General features: G+C 41.3%; 2 protein-coding genes across 5 annotated transcripts in view; one reads left to right on the top strand and one right to left on the bottom strand.

Annotated features, from left to right (window-relative positions):
• The window catches only part of urp2 (urotensin II-related peptide), a 102705-nt gene that overhangs the window by 11664 nt on the left and 66965 nt on the right, over nucleotides 1-24076 (top strand). The window lies entirely within an intron of this gene.
• Nucleotides 1-24076, bottom strand: part of runx1 (RUNX family transcription factor 1) — a 45586-nt gene that overhangs the window by 7826 nt on the left and 13684 nt on the right. Inside the window, exons 2-6 of one of the 3 annotated variants that reach the window (XM_037091747.1) lie at nucleotides 17056-17174; nucleotides 9733-9884; nucleotides 9534-9644; nucleotides 6072-6228; nucleotides 420-524 (exon numbers count right to left, since the gene is read on the bottom strand). In XM_037091747.1, coding sequence (XP_036947642.1) covers nucleotides 420-524; nucleotides 6072-6228; nucleotides 9534-9644; nucleotides 9733-9884; nucleotides 17056-17143 — 613 coding nt within the window. In that variant the 5' untranslated portion in view covers nucleotides 17144-17174. Of the gene's footprint in view, nucleotides 1-419; nucleotides 525-6071; nucleotides 6229-9533; nucleotides 9645-9732; nucleotides 9885-12386; nucleotides 13005-17055; nucleotides 17175-24076 lie in introns of those variants that run through there. The other 2 variants (XM_037091749.1, XM_037091748.1) reach the window with 2 other exon arrangements.

Here is a 24076-nt window from a genome sequence, read left to right as displayed (position 1 = left end):
GTCTTCACTGAGGATCTGGTTGGTTTGTTGACTTTGGTTCAGCAATGTGATGAATATCTTTTTCAATTTTGAAGTGATCAAATAAAAACATTACCTCCGAACAATACAACTCTGAAGAGGCTCAAAAAAGGTGCATATTAAAGGTGCAATATGTGAGAATTTAATTTGAAAACATTCTAAAAGCTATCAAACTTATCAAGAGAATATGAATCAAAACACTTGTTTTTATTGTTATGAAGTCTGTGTGCTGTGTTGTCGAGATGTCTACTTAAGTTAGCATGCTAACCAGTTAGCAGTGACTCTGCCCCCCATTTGTTCTCACATATTGCACCTTTAAGATCAAATATGACATGAATCTCCACGTGTTAATAGCTGCTGAGGAGGCCAAATGTCAACACTTGCGTGTCAGTGTCACTCACGTCGTGGCTCTCTGGGACCGTCCACTGTGATTTTAATGGCTCTCTGGTATGTGGCCACCTGAGGAGGGTTGGTAAACACTGTGATGGTGAGAGTGAAGCTCTTCCCTAGGAGGAAAAAAAAGGGAAGAGGAACGGAGAACGTGGAGGGAAAAAAAATATTCTCATTAGCATTAGGATCTTTTTCAAGTTATACTCTCCTCTGTCGTCGAGTTCTTTCCTCCCTCCCTCCCTCCTGTTCTCCCCAAATATCCTCTCGGCCTGCTTAATGCATTAAGTAAAGTAAGTCATGGACCCCCAGACAGGAATAAACCAGATGCCACACACACACTCACGCACACTCACACTCATATGCACACACAAAACCCCTGACAAGATGAATAAAGAGAAAGGCCACGGTATGCTAATCCATCACGTACTGACGCGATGATGAGTGAGGGTCGAACGTGTGTGTATATGTGTTTCATTAGGTCACTGCCGCCGTGTTTTTTAGGTCACGGATCAAATTCTATGACGACTTTTATGAATGTGAGGTAGCCGCGCGGCTAACTGAGCTAAGTGGCCGTCCAGGCTTCATTCAGCTCGACCTCAGCACCACGTCATCCCACTTTTTTTTTTGCCTCTTTTTTAATTAGCCAGCAGTTAAGAGGAGTGTGTTACTGAGAAGGTGGTCAGAGCCACCGCAATTCCTCCTCCGATAACCTGTGGGTGACATCACGGAAGCTATGTCCATGTTAAGACTGACATTGAATAGTGCCACATTGTTTGTTATGACGAAAGTTTAATGTGCCTAATTGTGACCGAGCCATGGCTGCTTATTTCATTTGATAAACGCTTTTAAATATCTTGTCGCTAATGTTAGCTAATCTTTTATTAATTAGCCTCCTGTTGCTGTGGTGACTTGCAGCCTAAAAGCAGTCAGAGCACTGATTTAGAAAAGAGAATAAAGTGTCGACCATAACTATGCCGAACACGTCCTGATATACAATTTTAAGGAACACCTGCCAGCCAATCGGAAACCAAGGGGGTTTAATTTGACCGTGGTATAATCCAAAAATATCAGCCATAAAAACCTGTATCAGTTGAACCCCGGTTATATCTGAGAACAAATATATATACGTTCACTGTAACAAGTGTTTGTCTACACATTCAGAGGGCTGTTCGTGTGTGTGTGTGTGTGTGTGGCTGTCGCTGCCAGCCTCGGCTTTGGAATCAGCGATCACTCAACACTATGCTTGCTGCAAAGACACACACACACACACACACACACACACACACACACACACGTGCGGACCACCGCTGTCGTTGTGTGCCAGGGCCGGAGTAAAGTTACCGCATGCAGACAGTCTGATGCCACACAAACAGCAGACACATGTGGGTAGCGCCAGGTGTTACTCTCACTTCTCTCATTCCCTTCCCTCTCTCTCTGAACATTTCCCTTTGACAGTATCACAGAGAGCATATGAACATTTGCTAGTTTGCATTTGATACCGATGATAAATTGAAGGAGATCTGTTGTGCTTTTTTTTGTTTCGTTCCCTTCCTTCAATGTTTTATAGGATCTTGGCATGTAAAAACGGCTTTTAAAGTTAAGAAGCTCCTTTCTCCCATGGAAAACACTGCTCCTGAAATGCCTCGTCAGTAGCATCAACTTTGTGATATTGCGCTACATCACTGTGGTACACGTTTGCATAATTTATGCCTAACGTCACGGAAGAATTGAAGCCAACCAGAGGCTGAAACCGCAACAGAGCCGGTTGGAGATGCGGCGAGAGGCCACTGGCTCGGGCCTGTGTGAGCCGACCAATCAGAGCAGACTGGGCATCGGGTACTGCAGAAACACGACAGTATTAGAAAAGTCATGCATTTTATGCTAACCTGTTCTAGTAGTAAACCAAAAACAACATTATGGACCTGTATATGAGCACAATACTGTATGTCTCCTATGACTACTTCCTGCACTGAACTCTGATCTGAACTCATCTGATATGAGAGTAAATCTAAGTTTCATGGTCGGGTGACGCTGTTGTCTAAACCTCCTTCGACTATAAAAGCAGGTAAACTGCCATGTTAACATCTGCTCTCTATTGTATTGCTGCCCTGTTTACTCGCAGTTGATTCAGATCGGTACGCGCTGTCCTTTGTGCCACACAAAGGCATTAAGTTTACACCCCACCTGACACTGTGCCACGCTGGAGGCCACTAGAGGGCGTGTTATCACCTAAAACCCTCCATCATGTCCTCGTCTGTCCCAGCACTCCGCACATATACACATCGCACCTATTTTATACTGTATATTCTGCCGCATAGACGGTGTATAGAGCTGTGTGCAAACAAGTAAATTGTGCAGAACAAATTGTATACAATGCTGAGGAACACGGTGTGTGTTTTCTTTTTTAGTTGCAGGCTGTTTACACAGAGAGTTTACAGTAAGAGATTTTGGGCTGATAGAGGGAGACAGGAGGAGCGAGAGAACAGCTGAGGGCTTTGTGTCTGTTGTGTCTATCTGCCAGCCGGTGGCATCACATGCACACGCACACATATGAACACACACGCACACACAAGAACACACACACACACACACACACACACACACACACACACACACACACACACACACTCCTGGCAAAAGTGTTTTCCGGGACTTTCTTTCTAATCACCCCTATGTGTCTCTCACTCTCTGTAGATAAGAGTGGATTTCACACATGAGGTGAGCTGTGTGTGTGTGTATATGCATATGTGTGTGTGTGTGTGTGCGCGCATCATGTCAGGGCTTGCTGAGTCAGAGGTCGTCTGGTTTTGCTCACAATAAGCCGATCAGACGGAATCTCGTATTTACACCGTCTTCAACAAAGCAATGTGTGTGTGTGTGTGTGTGTGTGTGTGTGTGTGTGTGTGTGTGTGTGTGTGTGTGTGTGTGTGTGTGTGTGTGTGTGTGTGTGTGTGTGTGTTTGTGTGTGCACATGTATTCACACACAGTCAGATATTGTGAAAGAGAAAAATGATGGTCCTGTTTAAAAGAGGAACTAAAAGAGAGACTGGCTGCACACACACAGACACACACACACACACACACACACACACACACACACACAGAGTTAAAGCTGTAATAGGCTGAAACATCATATGAAACAAACACACAAGACATGACTGGTATTGCATCATCCGTCCTCACCGGTGTCGCGGTGTTTGTCGTGCTGTTCAGCTCTTGATTCAGTCGCTCTGCTTTACATATTTCCCTGTTTTTTGTTTCTGTCACTTGTTTGTAGCTGATAGATGCAACCGCATCTTGTAACCACAAACCTGTTGCATGAAATAACTTCCTTGATCTTCATCTTAACATGTATCACATGTAGGAATGTTGTCCATATTTGAGCTGGGTGATATATTTGTATTATATCATTATACTTTGGCACAAGTGTCGACTTCTCGTGGTATTTGAAAGGCTGCATTGCAGTAAAGTGATGTAATTTGACCTAATTGTTGCCTGTACCCACTCAGTCATTCTATCCACATTTCTGATGATTATTTACATCATATTTTGTAAAAGTACCAACATGTCCCTTGACAATGTTGCCGCAAAATCGATATATTGGTCAAAAATATAAGATGAGAAGATGAAAAATGATCCCATAAAGTTGGTTTGAGTTTGCAGCAGTTTTGCATGAGCTGGTGTGGTCAGCCTCATTCAACTCCGGAGATGGTTTTAGAGCAACTGCACTCAATGGCTCAATGTGGACAAACGGCTAAAAAAAAAAAGATGAAGAGGAAGGGGGGTTTTCACAATATCTGGTTGATTTAGGACGTCGTCTGAAGCTGTGTGCTCCACGAAAATGTCAAGCAGATCTGCAGAGATCAGATTGTTGCAAAAAGGAAAAGAAAACATGTTTTAAACATGTGAAGAATCCAGAAAGATTCCAGCAATAGAAACAGTTTCTTCTTCTTCTTCTTTTTCTTCTTTTTCTCTGTAGGTGGAAACAGCTAGTTCGTCATCTCAGGTAGATGCTCGTTATGACAGAACTTGCCTCAACGGGCTTTACAATCTGTACAGTCAACGACATCCTCTGTCCTTATACCCTCGTTTCCGTATGTCCATACAGACACTTGTTGGAAACAGGGTTTATCTTTAGGATCCTAACTAAAAAAAAGACTCTGTAAATCATCAACTTCAAAGTGAAACGGTTGAATTCACCCAGTCTTTTTTTTGCGCCGAGAAAAACAGCGACTTCTATGCAAATCCGTCGAGCAGCTCTACATCGCCGTAAACACGCTGTGTCAATACTGCGCAAATCCTGAACGTATCAGTGTCTCTGTATGTTGCAACTAAGTGCTTCTGCAAAAAGAAAAAAAAAACAGGCAACACTGACTAATGATGACTAAGTTTGAGATCTTTGACACTCACTCCCGCCCACACACAGAAAACACACTCAGAGAAACCACTAGTCAAACCGCTAAACCACTCATTGCTATCAGCTGCAGAGACTTCCCACACACGGACGGTTAATGACATTCTAGAGGTTTTAGGTGAAGAAACTCTACTCGACATGTGGTTTGATGTGGCTTTTTTATCGTTCAGTGCTCAAAAACCCTGGAGGAATTCATGATTTTCTCAGAAATCAGGATGTCAAAGCTCCAGAAACAACACAGGACCCTCATCACATCACAGCCGGAGACAAAAACAGGCAGAATCAGACCCTGTTAGCCGTTATGTTAAAACCTAATTATAAGGGTCAGAGAAAAAATACATCCAATACAAGTCTTCATTGGCGTGTCTATCATTCAGAAAAGGACAACAGACAAACAAACTAGAGCGTAAAAGTTGCCGTTGAAAATAGTTAATCGGAAAAAAGAGACATTTAAGTTCCCCTCCACCGCATGTTGTTGTTGCAACAAGATAATAGGTAGCCTGTTGAGGGGGATATAAAAAGAGAAGGACGCAGATATAATAAAAGAGAAAGTTAATAATTACAGAGACAATACGCGGCACTATTGATAAAACCACCATGTTTTGTACCTTTTAAACTCTCCTCAGATCGAGTGATGCCGAGAGAGTGAAGCTCATTGTGCTCCGCGCAGTCACATTTGCATGAAAACAAATTTTTCTTCATCTCAGCTTTCTTCATTTGAATTATACCGCGCATGATTTATTCACATGCTCGTAATTCAACAGCAGAACAGTGGAATCTGTCACATATTGACAGTTATTCTGACATTTCCATTCAGCTGGGGAGCGCTGGTAGTTTTTTTTTTAATGTGTGTGTGTGTGTGTGTGTGTGTGTGTGTGTGTGTGTGTGTGTGCATGTGAATAAGTGAGTGTGAGCAGAGCTTGTGTACACAGGTCTGGTGTTTTAAATAGATAAGTTGGGACATTTGCCTGCGACTGATTTAGAATAACTGGTCTAGTGTGTCCGTTAAAAACAGTGAAGGGGGAGGGGGGTGACGGAGAGTGGGGGAGGCAGACCGAGGTAGACGTCGAACGGGGTGTTAGGAGGAAGTTGTGTGAACACTGTTTTTATTCACATGTACTTCCCCTAGATTATCCGTGCTTGTGTTTGTGTGCTTGTGGAAAGCTGTTTGCAATTTCAAACCCCTGCTCTCACTAATCTGCATTCGCATTGTCATTGTTTCTGTATCTGTGTGCTGATATCTGCGCACCTCTTCCACTGCGGCCCACGAAGCGCAGGTCATTGAATCTGGCCACTTGGTTCTTGATGGCGGCCGTGGCGTTGCGAAGCTCCGCCGAGTAGTTCTCATCGTTTCCTGCCATCACCGTGACGAGGGTGCCATCAGGGATGTCGCCCAGTGCAACCACCTAGTGACGTAACGAAAGAGAGGGGGAGAGATTGTTGTGGGTTTGTTTGTTTGTTTTTGTCTTTTAACGTTTGCTTTGCTTTTGCAATCTGCTGTAAACACAAGTCAGTAATCTTGGCTGCGGTTCACATTGGCTGTGGTCAAAGCTGGGAAAACACATGTCCACATACTTGCGTAGGTCTTGTGACCCGAGACCACCACATCCACCACAGATATCGGAGCAAAAGAGACAATCTTTGGTGCAAACTTAGAGTTACATAACTTAGAGTACATCCAGCTCAGCTGTCTTACAGTCAGCTTAAGCACCTCAACTAGCATACAACAAGCCTACAGCTAGCTCAACAGGCTTAAACTAGTTTGTAACGAGTTAAACAAGTGTGCAACTAGCTGAAGTAGCTTATAACTAGTTCAGATGGCTTACAACTAATTTATAACTAGTACAATGCGCTTACAACTAGCTTACAGTTTCCTTAATTAATTTACAACTAACTTAAAAGTAGTTCAACATGCCAACAACAAGCTTACAATTAGTTAAAAACTTAAATTTTCAAGAGCTCTGATGCTAACTTATCAGGACAGCACAATGCTACAAGATTATTAACATGATTTGCAATGTTCAGCTTTTGTTAGTTTCAGTACGTAGGGGTACATAAATACTCATGACACAACCTTTTTTTTCTTAATGTCATACTTGATTAGGTGGCACTTCCTGTTTGCACCATAGCTACGGACAACAACAATACCCCGGATTACTGTAAAACTGAAAAAAGCATTGAGACGTGACAATCATGTGGCAAGAAGTTATAAGGAGCGTCTTGTTTCTATGCCTCCTGAATGGATTTATCTTGTTTAAGTGGCTATTTGTGGATATCAGAGATACATTTACACATTCAAATCCTGCACGCTGCACAACACAGCGACACAGTCAAACCACCAAGGGGTTCATTTGGTTGCCCGTATAGGTCAGACAGAAAGACCAGCAGCTTTGGACTATTTGAGCGCCCCATATGTCATGTAGAAGATGCAAATGATGAACAAAAGGCAGTTAATTTGGGGTGATAAAAAAAAACCAAAAAAACGAAACTCTCCCAAAAAAAGACACGTGTAGAATGGTAATGCGTGACATGTGGTGTGGCACTAGAGAGCACATTCTCCTCCTCCACACCTACGCAAATACAGAGCCGGGGAAGCTGATTTCCATATTAACGCTAATCACGCCAAACCATCTGTGTGCAAATGACCACAGGAGATAGCTACTATGGACAGTTTCTCTTTCAGCCCTCAGCTCTAAAGAGCGAGTAACCACAGTCGGTGATAGCTGGAACACTTTTGGGCGAACTTCCCACTTTAACCGTCCTCGTGAGTCATCTAAAAATCGAACAAAACCATTGTTTTCAAGGGAATGGTATTGGTCTGACTCTATCTGTGTACCACCTAAGTGGCCTTGAGAATGAGTTGAGATATCAATACGCTGATGCTCCAATAATCAGCCAATGACAGTATTGATCCTGAGCCTGCGGTGGAATGCGACTGGATGAAATGCTTCTGTGCTAGCAATGCAGCGGTGACTCACTGGTACTGAAAATTTCGGGGGCCTGCAAATGCTTATACTTACACACACACACACACACACACACACACACACACACACACACACACACACACCGGCAGACAGGAGAGAGACTGGCAGCAATGGAGCATGAAACCAGTCAGGCAGAATAAACAAGTCAGAGGAAACAATTATGAAGCTCTCAGGCCAAATGTGTGTGTGTGTGTGTGTGTGTGTGTGTGTGTGTGTGTGTGTGTGCGTGTGTGTGAGTGTGTGTGTGTGCCTGTGTATACAGTGTGTGGTGTCATAGACGAAACCATATTTGCACCTGTGTATATTCAACCGTCTTCATGAAAAGTGTATTTGAGTGTGTGTGTATACTATGGTATATGTGTGTGTGTGTGTGTGTATGTGAGCATTATAACAGTCATCCATTATCAGTAAAAGGCAGTGACATCCGCTCATGACACTCCATAATGATGCATAATGCACCAAACTCACACTCACACACACAAACATGTGCGAACGTTAATGCATAAAACTCAATAAATCAATCAGTTGTGTGTTCTGCGGCTAAAAGCTGCTTTTTCCACAAATGCGTTTTGTCTCAAAGTGCAGGAAAGCCGTCCACACACACACACACACACATCGATGCACGAGGGAATACACCACGAACCAGAATATTAACCCGTCATACTGAACATGTGAAAATATGGAAGATGGATGGATCAAATTATTCTGTTTTCTTTCTAGTAGATATATCATCAAACACTCTGAATGGGTAAAATAATTTACATAAAAAGGAAATTGGGGAAATAAAATTAACGCATTAACACACGAGAGGTCGGATGCTTAGTCTTCTGATCAGTCTCGTCATCGCTGTCCAGTGAAAACCATGTGTTTCCATGTATTTGCAGATTTTTAGCCGACTTGTTGAGCAAAAGAAAAAAAATTTAAGTAAAAAAATACTTACTACTGAGCATAAAATGAGACTGTTTGCTCCAGTTTTCATGGGACAGCTGCATTTTATACTTTGGAGTAAAATATTATTGATGTATATCATAAACAAGAGAAAAAACATGGAATAAATGACTTTCATTTAACTGTCATTTTGCTCCAAATGCTTCCATTAACTCTCATTAGCGCTGAAATAATTGCTCTATGAGTCAACTAATTGGTTGCCAGTCAGACCACTTAATTCTCAATGAACTGCTTTTGTTGTTTATTAGTAAAAATGCAAAACATTAACCATTTGCTGCCACTGAAAGGTGACGATTGGCTGCATTTCTTGATCTTCTTTTGAACGATTTTTGACATTTTATTGACAAGAAATTTACGTTTAGCCAATTTTTGTAAAAACTTATATATATAAAATAAAAGTAGTAGTGATAATGATCTTTTATTTAGTTTCTCTGTCGTAGTTGTTAGTTTGGTGTTCTCTCCTCGGCCCTGCTGTTATTGCTCTAAACTGTCTCAGCTTGCTTAAGTCTACTTCTCCCTCTTGTAGTAATACTTCACTGTAGAAATGCTTTGTTAGAAGTCAAAGTTCTGCAAGTTCAGCTAGATGTGTGACGTATCAAAACTAAATGTTGCTGCGTGTCTCCTTTCAGAGCGTTAAATGATGATCCACTTTACGTTATTAGATGATTACTGATGCGAAAGTTTGATATAAGAGTTTAATGAACGGTTAACATGTAAAGTAATGTAGGTGGGATCAAAAAATGTAGTAGAGTGGGAGTGTACAGTGACATGCGCACCTTAAAAGCGATGGGCAGAGTCTTGTTACACCTCCAGTGTGTGGGCAGCACAGAGCACAGGAAGTTGGGGCTGTCAGTCTTCACCAGCTCACCTGGATGATCTGAGATCACCTGGAGAAACAAACACAGTTACCGTCTGGAATCAACTCTGAGCTGTTGTGTCTTTTAGACGTTTATAATTCAGTATTGTAACACGTACTTCCACCATGCCGCGGTCGGCCATGCGCAGTTTGCCCACCAGAGCCGCCCCACCTCCGGCCTCCTGGGCGCCCAGGGGCAGGGCCTCGGCCATCTTCCCCCCTGAGGCGAGGGTGGTGGAGGGGGGAGTGTAACGCCGGCCAGAGGCTGGGTCTGAGGACGCACAGATGAGGTCAGATGAGTTCATTTGATACGGAAAATAAATATCTCAAGATTGGAGATATAAAGTCAACAAATACAGACAGAAATCAGAAGAGGGGAACAAGACAGCAAATATTCAGTTAATATCTAAAAATGTTGATAATTAAGTCGTTTGAGTAATTTTGGGGGAAAGATGCTTCTTTTCTGGTTCCAAATGTGAATATTGTTTGTTTTCCTTATTCTCCTACAATAATAAATGTACTTTCTTTCAGTTTTGGATTGTTCTCTGCTTTCTGATGTTTTACAGAGAAAAGGATTAATTGATAAATTTGATTAAAAATACAGCTGATATTCCTGAGATTCTAGATTGGATATATTTTAACAGACAGTTTAAATCGCTAAAAAAAAGTGAATTAATATTATCTGAACTGATCTGAATTGTTTAGAGGAGACTAAAAGACTAAAATGATAACACGATTGCACCGACAAAACTCAGAGCTCAAAACTCAGCGCTCGATGACACACACTGTGGTCACACTGCCTCGAATACCAGAGTGTGTAGTCATGAAACTAAACACAGCGGCAGCACTCCTGCGCTCGTCCCCTTTCCTTTAAACAAACGCTTTAAATTGAAGGGCTTCCAGCTCGATTCATGCAAACATAACAAAGAGCAGTGCATCTGGTGAGAAATGTGAATGAAGCCGAGGGAATCTGATAAACGAGCAGCTGTGTGTGTGTGTGTGTCTGCAGAGTCAGTGGCTCCTGTCGGTTTGTCAGTCAGCCAACCCACAATTGAAGCCACATGCTGGCGGTTTGGAGTTTAGTTTACAGTTTGAAACCCTCCCACTGCTACTATACTGTACAACTGAGCGCTCGACACATGCAGGAGACACACGGCCTCATTAAAACCTTGAGACCTGGAGTCGAATATGAGCGGGTTTGCAGTGTGAGATACTTAAAAATGTGACTCCTTTTAAAGTCACATATTTCTGCACCAAAGCCCAGCAGAGAAACGGGCGATTAAAGCAACTGTGGAAGGAAGGAAGAGAAGTGTGAAAGTCTGTCAGCTTTCTGATGAAATGCGACACACAAACAAACTTCCCTTGTGTGCTCACTTAATTCAAGAAGCTGTCACACATTTGTTGAAGAAGCCTGAATGTTTTATCTTTTAGTATCACTGAAGCGGAGGTTATAAAAAAAAAAGTCGTTTTTAAAATGAGAGTCTTGTATGGGTTGTGGATTGTGCTTACGGCCCTGGCTCGGCTCACCAAAAAAGACTAAACCATCAGAATTTGTTCTGCCACAGCAGCAGCTATACGAGCCGAGGAGAACGGGCCTTTCAGAGCAAAGCTGGTAGTTGATGTTGGAGTATAAATTCTATCAGGGGGTGGCAAGTTTTAAAGTAAAAGGTGAACAAAACAGGAACAGCGGGTAATCTAAGAAAGGGCAGGTAAATACGGTTTCCTTGTTCCTGCATAGAATATGTAAAAGCACATCTGGGTTAAGTTGTATTATTTGTCTCATGTGATTGTTTTGGGAAATTATACACTAAAATGAGCAAAAATAAACCAAATATTAATATGAATGAATGAACTTCAAGTTGATCTGTGACAAACATGGTCATGGGCTCATCACAAGAAATCTGCATAGATTTAAGGAAAAAAAAAACAGCAAAAAAAAAGCAACTAAAAGCAAGAAAAATGCTGTTTGTGGACTATAGTTGTATTTAAAGGTACATTTTATTACAATTTGATATATTTTACGGTATTTTTTGTTTCATTATTTGCTTTAAAAAGTCAGATATCTGTCCTAAAACTCTCTTTTGACCATAAATTAAATATCTCGAGGCGTAACATACATTGTAAGGCATCTTAGTCGCCTCGTAATCACAAAATGATATAATAACAAGTAATTATTTTGAATTGTAAATATCATCAGCAGGTCAACATGTGGAAATATTGGTGCACAGTACAGTTTATGAGGATCCTCTATGGTGAAAATGATATTAAATGTGTTGGATATTTTTGTGTTTTCAGTCTCTTTTTAAGTACCACGTGTGTAGTTCAGGTACTTGATCCTGACTAGATTTAATAACTGACCTGTCAAAGCACAACTGTAAATATGAGTGTGTGTGCTACATGTACATTAAGACAGGAAGAGAGAGATAGAGCTACATTTTAACCTCATATCAGGCTGTTTGCTATTTAAATCCACTTGAAAACGGTGGAAGAGGTCCCTGAAGGCAACACCAGCATAAACACACACACACAGACTGCCGGAGAAAGCAGATTTTCAGTGTTTCTTCATCTGTCTTTTCTGATTTTATAAGCATGTGTTGACAGCAATAAACAAGAAATGACCAGATTTATGAATGATTTAGTATAATTCTGTCCTTATTTACACACATTGCATCATTACAGACTGCTGCTGCTACCTGCAGTGAAACGCGATATGATACAAGGCATCAGAGACAGATTATAAATGTAAGTTTCTTGAAGAATAAACGACTTTTACCGTATTTCGCGTCCCACAGGAACACCATTTGTGCGCCACAGTGCGCCCACAGATACTCAACTTCCCCGATCTTCACTATAAACCTCCCGATCTCGCGTAGAAATCAGTAAACAGATGCTTTTTTCCCCCGTCTCTCGCTATATTCGCCGATATGTCTTCTCACGCTGTCGACTTCTCGTCAAGTGTCCGTGAAGGTTTCGCCCAGTTGCGGCGCTTTCAAACCCGTCCGGACGCGCCGGATTTCAGCCTCGGTGCGTCAAAGAAAAAAAAAAAAAAAAAAAAAAAGCCCGAAACAAACAAAAAAACGAGGTCCGAAGCAGATTTCCAACCCTTGAGTGTGAGTTTCTGGTGTTCTTGTGAATAAAAAAGTTGCTCTGAGACTGGATTTATGGCCAAAAACTCTTCAGAGCTCCTTCTGAGTCCTCACAGCTGAGTTTAAACTTCCACACGTCTGGCAGCGAAATTGGAATAACGGAAGAAAAGTATGAAGTATTTATTATTTTTAATCTGATTTAACTGAACCCTGCACTGAACACACCGCTCTCTCTCTCCTCCCCCGCTATGTCTCTCTCCCTTCCTCTCCACATGAGTGGACATCCCGCTGACAGCGCCTGGCTTTTACCGGCAGACCGCTGGATTTGCATCTCGTCTGAGCAGCGGAGCGGCTCAGCCAATGGGGAGCCGCGCCGCTGCCTGTCGCTGGAAGCGGCTCGGCCAATCAGAGCTATGTCCGTCCGAGAGGAGGCGGGGTTTAGCGGAGGAGGATGAGAGGGGGAGAGAGCAGCGCCGCACTTCCCCTTCTGCTGAATAAGCGCCAGAAACGCAGGACCGTGTGTTAAATCTGCGGAATAAAATCAGAACACGGAAATAAAAGAGTGAGACGAACGTGCGACAGCTCCTTCAAAATAAAACACTAAAGTTAATATAGAATGAAGCAGCAAAACTTGGAGGAAAAAAGCGTTTTAAATCTGAAAAACTAAAAAAAGAAAAGAAAAGGAAGAAGATGCTGCCACTGTGACAGTAAAGGCATCGCATCTGAAGCAGGCAGTCAGTACCGGATGTAGACGATAGGGGGCAGTAGGTGATCTAAGTCATGGCACCTCATGTCGCCTCCTGAGAGCCAGTCTGAGGGATCAGCAGCACCAAATCGGTTATAAACCATTGAAGCACTCAAGCCAGACTCATTTAAAAACTAGGGGATTTAATCCAAGTCGTCTGTGACCAACACAAACAGTTAAAATGTGACTTTAAAGACTTCCTGGATTACTTGGAGCCAGTTTCCAATTTAAATATCACACACCAGCTGCAGTTTGGCTCATTTAAATCCAGTTTTCTTCCCACACAAACCACAAATCATGATTTAAATTCACAGAGACAGATATACATTTGGTTTTTCTCACTTCTACAAACTTTTTATCACATCATGTCTTACTAAGTTACTTAGACTCAGTCTTTGGTCTTGTTTATATTCATGAACATATTTCAGACAGTTTTATCATTATTTCAGGACACTACTTAGATTTTTTATGGGTTTAAATCTGTAATATGACAAAATTAGAATTGTTACTCAAAAATTTAATTTCTGTTTTATTCTAATTTTGGGCAAATTTTCTGTTGTCTGCCTCGTGTTGTCGTTGCAGTAATAACACGTCTTTTCTTGGCTGAGACACTCCAAAAATGCTTTTTGTGTCAATTTCTGTTTTAATAACAGTTAAGAAAAATACAACAAAGTGGTGGATGAATCTATGAAAAGCCTCACAGGTGTAGATATGATATTGTATTGTACTGTAACATTGATTCAATTGATGATTTATTAGAACAAATAAAAAAATATATTTTCAATTAATTAATTTAACTGTAATAATCTGAATAATTCTCATTTAGGCAAAGATGAAAATTATTTCTTTTGCCATGATGAGATTATATGGAGAAATAATAAGCAACAATAAAACAGTGATAAGAATTATAATCTTGCTGTATATGATCTTGAGGCCATGTAGTGACAGTGGAAGACGACTTAAAGAAAATGAAATCTATATTTAAAATCCACAAAGAGATTAAATTGTCACATGTGTAAAGGGAGTTTGGAATTATTTAACCGCACTGTGATGCAAATACTTTTTAACACCAATTTACATTTAACCCACTGCTGTTTTAATTAATCCGAGATCTGAATATACAATTTAAACTACTTCATATAACCAAGTGGTGGTCATACTGTATAGAGTATATATCATATTGACACAGTGATGATATTCATTTCTGTTGTTAAAAGAAATACGGTGTCTGCAGTCAAATCAATTTATATTTTTATAATCAAAGATATTGTGAAATTAAATTAGTAGAACATTTCACCTCAAACCTTTTTTTTTTCTGTACTAATTTATATATATAATTCAAGTGTGTTGAGTTCTTAAACTGCTCATCCTAATTTATTTCTCTGGTCACATGACTGACAGATTATAACCTTTGGGCAGCGCAACTGCACAGAATTAACTTCACTTTTATGTAGGAAGAAGGAACATTTTTATGAATTTTGTAATTGAAAAGACGGAGATTAGACAAAAACATAAACAGATAAATAGATGGTAAAATACTTTAAATTCAGTGGCACCAAAGTATTCAGTAGTGATTAAAACTCACTTTTAGGTATTCAGATCAGTACTGTCATTTACCATAGCTCTTAAATTTGTAGATAAGAATATTTGATTTTCCATAAAAAGACTTGATTTTTGTGCCCTGGCTCAAAACATAAAAGGCAGTTTTGTGGTTCAAGGGTCAAGTTCGTGGCATCCCGTGCACCTGCCCGTTTCGGTAAGGCTCTTTTTTCTGAGTCAGTCAATTTGATGCGAGTTAAATCAACACACTGTCGGATGAGTTTTAGGGAAACGCCAGTCTGCCTCCGCATCCATAGCTCTGTAGCCAAAGGGGGGATGATAAAAAATGTAAACGCCTCCACTCTCGCCTCGGCCCGAGATGACCGTGACGTGATTTGCCCTCGGAAATATCTATTTTTCACTTCCTCATCGAGGGCCTATTTGTCCTTTTTTTTTTTTTTTTTTTTTTAACTGTTGGATGAATTCAAAAGCCTCAAAATTGCAACAAAAAAATCACTGATTGTTAAACTGCATGAAAATCTAGAAACAAGACTAACAATGAAACATTTGATGAAGATGTTTTTAGTGAGCACAACTTGTTAAAAGCTGCAGCTGCAACTCTTCTGTCAACCTGCAATTTCATCAACGTTAGCGTCATCAAATCTGACACTGGACATTTATTCCTCATAGAACCACACTTATAAATAATTCACACCCTGAAGGATGCTTTGAAACTATATATCTGTGAACATTTTAGGCCTTATGCCAAGAGTGCCGACACATTCTATAGAAACAAACCGAGTTTAGATGCTCACAGCAATTCATATATTCATGTGTCATCATACGTGTTTATGCTGATCTGTGGCGCTGTTTTGGAAAGTGATGCACAAAACGTCTGAAATTTAGGTTTTTATCTGGTCTTGTCTTGCCTGTGCAGTCTCTTTACATCCTTTATGATCTGAGATTGATGTCAGAATATTTGTGCAAGTGGGATGAAATCAAATTGAGACACTGTGTGGACGTCTAAAGAGACAAATAAAGTGGAGGAGGGAGAGAGAAAGAAAGAAAAATCGTGACGGAGGGAGGGGAGTTGGATTACGCTCGGCCAGCGTTTCCAACTGACTGGCCCGTCACGTGGGCTTGTCGGTGTCCTCTGATCCATAATCAATGCCCAGTCACAATCGCCGATCAAAGATATTGATACCTGTGTTGCTTGGTATGATCAGCCGCAGTAGAAATGCTTTGTCTTCTGATCAATCAAACATAAAGTAAGGCCTCGTCAAATTGAATGCAGATACAAGAAACAATGAGTTTTTCTTACTCTTGTAACTGCAGATCGTTCCATCATCGACTATTTGTACTCCATCAAGGCCTAAACAGGTGATTAAATACTGGAGGAATATCAGGGTAATACTTAACATGACTTATTATTGAAGACAATACAACAAAAGATTTTCACCTGAAAATAACCGATTAATAGGAAAACGCCCTGTATTCGTGGCATCATCCAAGCAAAAATCACTATCAGCCTTCAAAAGCACAAGTGTCCTGTCGTGAAGAAATAGCTTTGTTTGTTAATTTTCAGCTGATTATTGAGTCGCATCCCCAGGTCGACAAATACCAAATACCATACATTTGGATAAGAATTCCGACTAAAAGCGTTGGTATTTGACGACCTGGGAACAAGAATCATCACATTTTTTCAGTATTCCCTTCCCTACCTTTTAAACTGTGAGATGAAAAACCGTCCCTTAATTGCTAGGAATACTGGGGAATGACAGATAAAACCTTTTATTATCTCAGATCACCCCGACAATCTCAAAAACCTCTCTATCAAGGACTATATTAACACTTTAAATTCCAAAAAGTAGTCCTAGCACCCATCCCGGACTGCTGGAAACTCTAAGAGAATCAGAGATTCACCTTTGACATCCAAGAAACTTAATTTCATTAGAAAGCACACAACAACACAGACACATGCCAAAAACATTGATAAATGTTGATTTCATGGCATGACAAGGTGACCAAGGTGATGACGATGACTGTGAGGTGTCAAGAAGAATCAGCTTTACCGAAGAGTCCGCTGCCTGTTCGGCCTTTCCTCATCAGGTACATGGCCCAGGACAGGGGCCCAGAGCTGGAGAATGCCCCAGGGTTCATGCTTCGATCCTGGGTGTAGAAGCAGCAACAGCTGGGGCCAAAATGTCCGGCACCCAGAAGGAAGAGAAAAGAGGGTATCAAAGGAAACAAGAAGAAGAAGAAGAAGGGAAAAAAGCAAAAGGGGAATTGGATCAAATACAAATAATAAAAGAAGTTAAATGAGGAAGAGAGGTAAAAGGAACAAATTAAGTTTTTCTGTCACGTTTCTTTTAGTCCAAAGTCCAAAATTTGGAGTCAACAAGAACATTTAAGAGACAGAAACTTGTTCGGTGAAGAAGATCTCCAGCCTGTCCTCACCTCCACAAACAGCTTTTATACCCCTCGTTCATCTCCTCACCCCCTCCCTCCGCCTCACCCTTCATATTAGTAAAAACAAGAAAGAAGTGAGGGAGTAACAAGCGAGGGAGAGAGAGGAGAAGGAGGAGAGGAGCCAGTCAAGCTTAATTCATTCCCTCCTTCTCTAAAGCGTAGCCACGGGGGACACGACTCCACTTTGCCCTCAGGCTCTTTAAAGCTGCTAATTTCATTTAGCTACTCAAATGATTTTTTCTGTTTTTTTTTTTTTTTTTTTCCTCTCCCTCCTTCTTCCTCCTTCCTCCTTCTCACCCTCCCTCCTCCTCCTCCTCGCTATGCTGAAGTTCTGGTTGAAAAATCGAGGTCACTTGATAGAAGTCCGTTTGTCTCGAGAGGTTTTTGCTAAATTTGTCAGACAACGCGATCCTCAGCTTAGCTCCCCTCCTCCTGTTGCTTTGCCTCTGACCGGCTAGTTAGCTATCAAAGCTCAAAAACCAACAAAATCTCTGGGTACACGCCCTGTCTTAAGCCGTCTTGGTTGGTTTTGTTGCATTTCTTAAACATCTTTATGTTCATACCCTACAACTGTATAACTTCAGACACCAACACAACATTTTGAACGTAGGAAGTTCAATTGTATTCTCCTCACAGAACCGTCGCCGTCTGTTGGCTAAAGCTGGATAGAGATGCACGACCAAACCTCAAGGTGACCACTGTGACACACACACACACACACACTGGTGGACAGTGAGCTCCCCACAGCGACTCTCCCAGAGGCCCGTCGGCTGGTGACATCACCACAAGACTCCCTGTGAGTGTGTGTGTGTGTGTGTTACAGAGAAAGAGAGGGAGTGTGACTGTGTGCAAAGGCTCCCTGTAACCCTCAACCTCAGACCAACAGTGTGTGTGTGTGTGTGTGTGTGTGTCGCTGGGTTATGGTGAGCCACAGTGGTCGTCTGAGGTGTGTGTGTCGTTCGCAGCGAGCCAAAACCAGACCCAGGCTCAGCGGATTGTGTGTGTGTGTGTGTCGTCTGATGGTAAACCAGAGAAACAGAACCACTTGGGTTGGCACACGGATGGCTTGTTACAGCGGGAACAAATATGTGCCAATTTATCAGTTTGGCATCTTTAATAACTTTTCTGCCGTCACAGAAGAAGATGAGGTGTTAAAGGTGCTGATGAGAGACCGGAGAGATAAAAACAAACAAACGGAGGACGTCTCCTTTTCCCCCAGACTCCCTCTATCCCTCCATCGATCCCTCGCTCGGGGTGGCAGGGAGTGTGTTTGTGAGGGTGTGTGCGTCTCTGTGTGGTATTGATCCTCGCCATGCCACTGTCACTGGCCTCAGGGTGGCCTCAGCTCAGGGGACGACAGGGACAGACAGCCGCTGGCACACAGAGAGACACGCAGAGGTGTCATCCAGTTTTGAGTTTATTTCTTTTTCCACTACGATTATAGTGTCCTGTATGTACTTTCAGAATACTTAGGACGTGAAATATAATATCTATCACTGTGACAGGCTCATTATATTATGTGATTCTTTAATGAAACCTCTGCTGGTACAAATCAAAATCATTTAGTAAAGTAAACTTCATACTTTTGTGTACCTCCGATTTCTTTATGTTCAGAAAAAATGAATTTAAGAAATAGATCAAATGATTTATAATTTTGGGGTTTTGAAGCCTGATTCACATGGTTTTGTGAGGTAACTGTACATTTATATAGAAAGTGGGGCCACATGAACGTAATTGCAGTCTAAATTTCAAATAAATATTGATAGAAATGAATGATTATGAGTGCAAAAAAAAAAAATAAAATACACGGTAGTTCTTCTGCACATGGAGTTTCCTAGTTTCCTAGTTTCCCAGTATTATCAAAGTGTCAGTATATTAAATCAGCTTCAAGTCCTAAAAAATTCAGTCAACAGCTGCATTGATCACATGAAGACACACGTCCATATATTATGTCACAATATCAGTAATATGAGACGCTTAGATGTCAGTTTCTGTGGTGAGTAATTCCCAGATCCAAGCTTTCATTAAACATTTATTGATTCATCACATTTACCCTCTAACTTCAGTTTGATCTGTAACTTTCTACGTATTTCTGACTGTATGATTAAGTTACAGCACTTTAAATACTTTGTCTCATGTATGAAACTCAATAACAAATCGTCCACAAGCTCATACAGGCGACCAAGAGAGGCGAGGAGGGTCTCATTTATACCTCATGTTACAATCCACTCCACATATGGCCTCTAAAAAAGGGATTAATACACGCAATCTGCTACAAATTGTTACATTAATTAACAATTCTCAAATATTGCACCTTTAAGTTCTTGTGCTTTTTAAACATTAAAATCTAATTGATCAAACGAAAACTGAAAACATCCAAGCAATTATTTAAAAAACTGCAAATTTGAAAATAAAATTTAATTTAATAACATGACCACACACACACACACACACACACACACACACACACACACACACACACACACACACACACACACAGAGTATTAACGATAGAAATGGACCTGCAGTCAGCTCAGACACTTCAGAGGCTCAGTAGATTTGTATCGAAGCACTCTCATCAATTGATCAGTGACGGAGGAGTTAGCAATTGTCTCTAGTTAACAGAGCAGCCAAATCTATCGCTCTCTCTCACACACATACACACACACACACACACACACACACAGGCGCAGTATATGCACATACACCTCCTCTATAATTCATGGGGTGTATTGTGCGGATGCAGTTAACTGCCGCTTAAAAGTAATTAATTGATTTTCTGACATATCAGTTAGCAGCAGCACCAAATGACACACACACACACACACACGGGACAAAATGCAGACTTGCACTCACACACGCGTCGGCAACACACTGATGATCATTCATAGACTCCGTCACACACACACTGAACTGAACTGTAATCATACTGCTGTGATTACAGAGATAATCTCCTCCACATGTGCTTTTACACACAACACAAGGTTGTCTAAAGTAAAGAGCGTGACACTTTTGTAAGCATTGTAAACAAAACGCCTCATTTACAAATCAAAAAGAGGTCTTTAATTCTACTTTTAAAACTATATTGACTTATGAATTTCTTACAAATGATTTTATATATTTTGGCATTATGTTAGTCTGATTGAGTCGCCACATTGACTCTAAGACGTTACAGTGATTATTACAACAACATGGTGCTACTTGGTGGTCGGAGTCTGCTGGATTACTTTATGGCACAAAATGGGCCGTTGCTTTACGGCGTTAACCGTTAAGGGTGCTGTTGTAAAGCTCTCAGGGTTTCTGCCACCAGCAGATGGAGGAAGAAGTGAAAGGTTGATGCTCACCAAAGGTCAGCAAGGGTCACCGTGGATAATTACATGAAGGTGATATTCAATGCGTGAGGTAAAACATCAGACGTGCCCCTAAACTCTCAGCTTGGACGTTCATAAACACATTTCTCACTACACTGTAAATTTTAAGTAAAGATACTTATCCCCCGAAGAGATATCTGTCGTTTGTCTTATTCTGATTCAGTCTGAAGGGTCAGCCTGTATTTTCTTAATCAAGCCCTGCCTCACCAGATCCTCAGCCATTGAAAAATGGAAACCCAAATCAGGGCATATTTTGGCTGCTTGAAGCATCCAGTCAGAGCTTAATTTAGTCCCTGGCTTCACTGATAGTTTAGTCCCAAGTTCCTGAAAGGATTCTCTCTCTACCAGGAAGGATTTGATGGTGAAAGAGCCCTAAAATACAGTAAAAAGACCAAAACTGAAAATATGTATTCATCAGCCCCTGAAACTAGTTCCCAACATATTCCCCATTTCTTCGTGTCTGTGTAACTTTTGATTAAAACCACACTGACCTGCTTTTTGAAGACAATAACTGAGCATTTGAGAGGTTTTTTTTTAGAGATTAACCCCTCCAGAAGGAACCAACAGGATTGGAGCTCAGAACCACAGAGAGGAAGTCCGACAAATAAAACTTTACATTACTGCACACAAAAATGTGAGTAGTTACTCAGGAATGACTGAGGAATTAATCAGGAACGTCCTGATAATAAATCAATAATTAATAAGCATTTCCTAAAAAATGATGCACAAACTGGGCACTTTTTAATCGTACCCTTTTATCTGACAGTATTCTCACAGTAATCATGAAGTATTGAGGGAAAGCTTAGTGTAGGATGTGTTACTTTACTTGAGGAAAGTACCTAATGATCAAGAAATTAGTAACTAGTGATTTTTTCTGTACCGTAACGGACAGTGTTACCATTTCACATTTTGAAAATGATGCAACTGGGACAAGTTCATCATCTGTAACACACACACGCTCAATATATTTATCAGAAATATATCATATTGCAAAGCATGTTGATCTGTTATTATAGAAAACAGTCTGATGCTGCGTACAAAAAGTTCCTATAATCACTTGTCTCTGCATAAATCCCCCCTAAATGGCTGGAAAAGTACTTTTAATGTGTGTATTTGTCCTTTGTGTGTGTGTGTGTGTGTGTGTGTGTGTGTGTGTGTGTGTTGAATTATTCAGCCGGCCTCTGCGATGAGAGAAGACCGGCTTATTCTTGCTAAACTAAAAATTGATTTTCTGACACAAGAAATGAAGGACAGAGAGACGGAGAGAGAGACAGGGGGAGAGCGAGAGAGAAAGGGAAGGAGAGCGTACCTATTCAATCATGCACACAGTCAAAGTTGGTTAAATGTTCATTCTTTCAACGTGGAAATGGAAATAAAATGGAGGAGGACAGAGAAAAGTGAGATGGCGTCTCTGACGGAGAGAGACAGGATGAGACGGAGAGACAGCATGACAGATAGAAAGAGAGAGAGAGCGAGAGAGGAGAGACGAGGATAGAAGTGCCTCAGGCTGTGTTTAGTGCAGTTTGAATGGCTGAGCAGGTGCATTAGAGCAGAAACCTTCAGCTCACATACACACACACGTAAAGCAGATGAACACACGTACACACTACAGACTGGACAGTCAACATGGACGTCACAAGTGATCAGAGAGGTTTACTGCAGGGAAGTCCTGTCTGTCCACTCCGCGTCTGTGAAGTCTGTCCGAGGAGATGAATGAACTCTGTTAAACTACTGACAGACGCCTTCTTCCTCCATTTTAACCTTCTGTTCACATTAACAGTCATGTGAAGAAGGCACACGTTTGTAGCCGTCCGTGATGTCAAACCAGTCGATCTATCCAGTCTAGTTAAGCACCATTTTGTATTGTTCCGACCATCTTTTCAATTTGTATCTGAATGGAGCTTAATACTAACATTGCCATGCTAACATGCTCAGAGACAGTCGAGCAGAAGGGAGTGGGCTACATGTAGAATAAGGCATGAAGTGTCTATGAATATTTGAAGTTATATAAAGTATGAGAATAAAGAGGCAAGTAACCACAAGCTTGAGAGGCTGAAGTGACGCTGAGTCCCGTGTTGTGCATGTGCCGCCATCATTGCTGGCAAGTGAAGCTCAAGGGATGATGACTGTGTTACGGATCAGCCACAGTTTATCCATCCTTTCACGCACCTGTTTTAATCTTATTATCTGTGTCCATGTTAAGGTGGCAGCAGTCTAAGTAAAGTTGCTCAGGGTTAAGTCTAAGATAGAAAGTGGAATCATGACCTTTTGCACAGACCACCACCATCATGCACTGCTGTACCTGACGTGCAGCAGTGTTTCACTTGGTCGACTGCTGTGGGTCGAACCTATGTCGCACTTCCAAACTTAAGTTAAGTGGAGGGAATTGATGCAGAGAAATAGATGGATGGACAGAGTAGCAGCAGTGGTGTGTGGATAGAGGGTTGAATCCAGTCCCCGAGGGCAGGAAGAGAAGGATGAGAGGAGGATCTAGGAGGAGATCCCTGAGGAAACGAGGGATTGAGTGGAGGAGGACAACAGAGAACCAGGACTGATGATGGAAATATTTTATCATCAGTCTTTCAAAGTGTTATTGTTATTAAATCACAGATTCACATATAAGATATGTCATGAAGAATACAGACTATGGCACGTCATTGAGGACTGACTGTCTCCACTGTTTCCCACATGCTTCATTGGGCACATAGGAACTAAAGTAAATCTGGGCACTTCTCAGGAGGTGATACTGAGTCCAAACTCAGGGTATTTTCAGGGGAGGGGGAGCAACAGTTCATAGGTTGAGACACAGGAAACAACACGATGACTAAAAACTGTAGACAGTCGTTTTCATTCTCGTTCTGGTAACAACTGCTAACGTTGGTTTAACTGCGTGTCTACAGGTATATCATGGGTCTTTCTACAGTCATCAGTATTAGCAGACACATACTGAATATACTGTTCACCTCCGATCTACCAGTCACTATGGACAGCCACAAAAATCAATGAGCGTTTCCACGGCCTAGATCATTTTTGACAGGTAGGGAAGGAGACTTCCAATCAACTAATTAGCCATTCACACCCCTCAGGCTTTGGTTACTTTATGCTTTTTGCACTGTGTGTGTGTGTATGTGTGTGTGTGTGTGTGTGTGCAAATGTTTGCATGCTAAGTAACCCAGAAGACTCTGGAAAACACAAACGGGTCATCAAAGTGGAAGAAACCAGCAGAATCAGCCAATCAGTACGCCTCAAGCCC

The sequence above is a fragment of the Acanthopagrus latus genome, chromosome 24 (assembly GCF_904848185.1).
Source record: "Acanthopagrus latus isolate v.2019 chromosome 24, fAcaLat1.1, whole genome shotgun sequence".
NCBI lineage: Eukaryota > Metazoa > Chordata > Actinopteri > Spariformes > Sparidae > Acanthopagrus > Acanthopagrus latus.
Note: the sequence above shows the minus strand (reverse complement) of the source record. Positions and strands in the feature narration are given on the sequence as shown.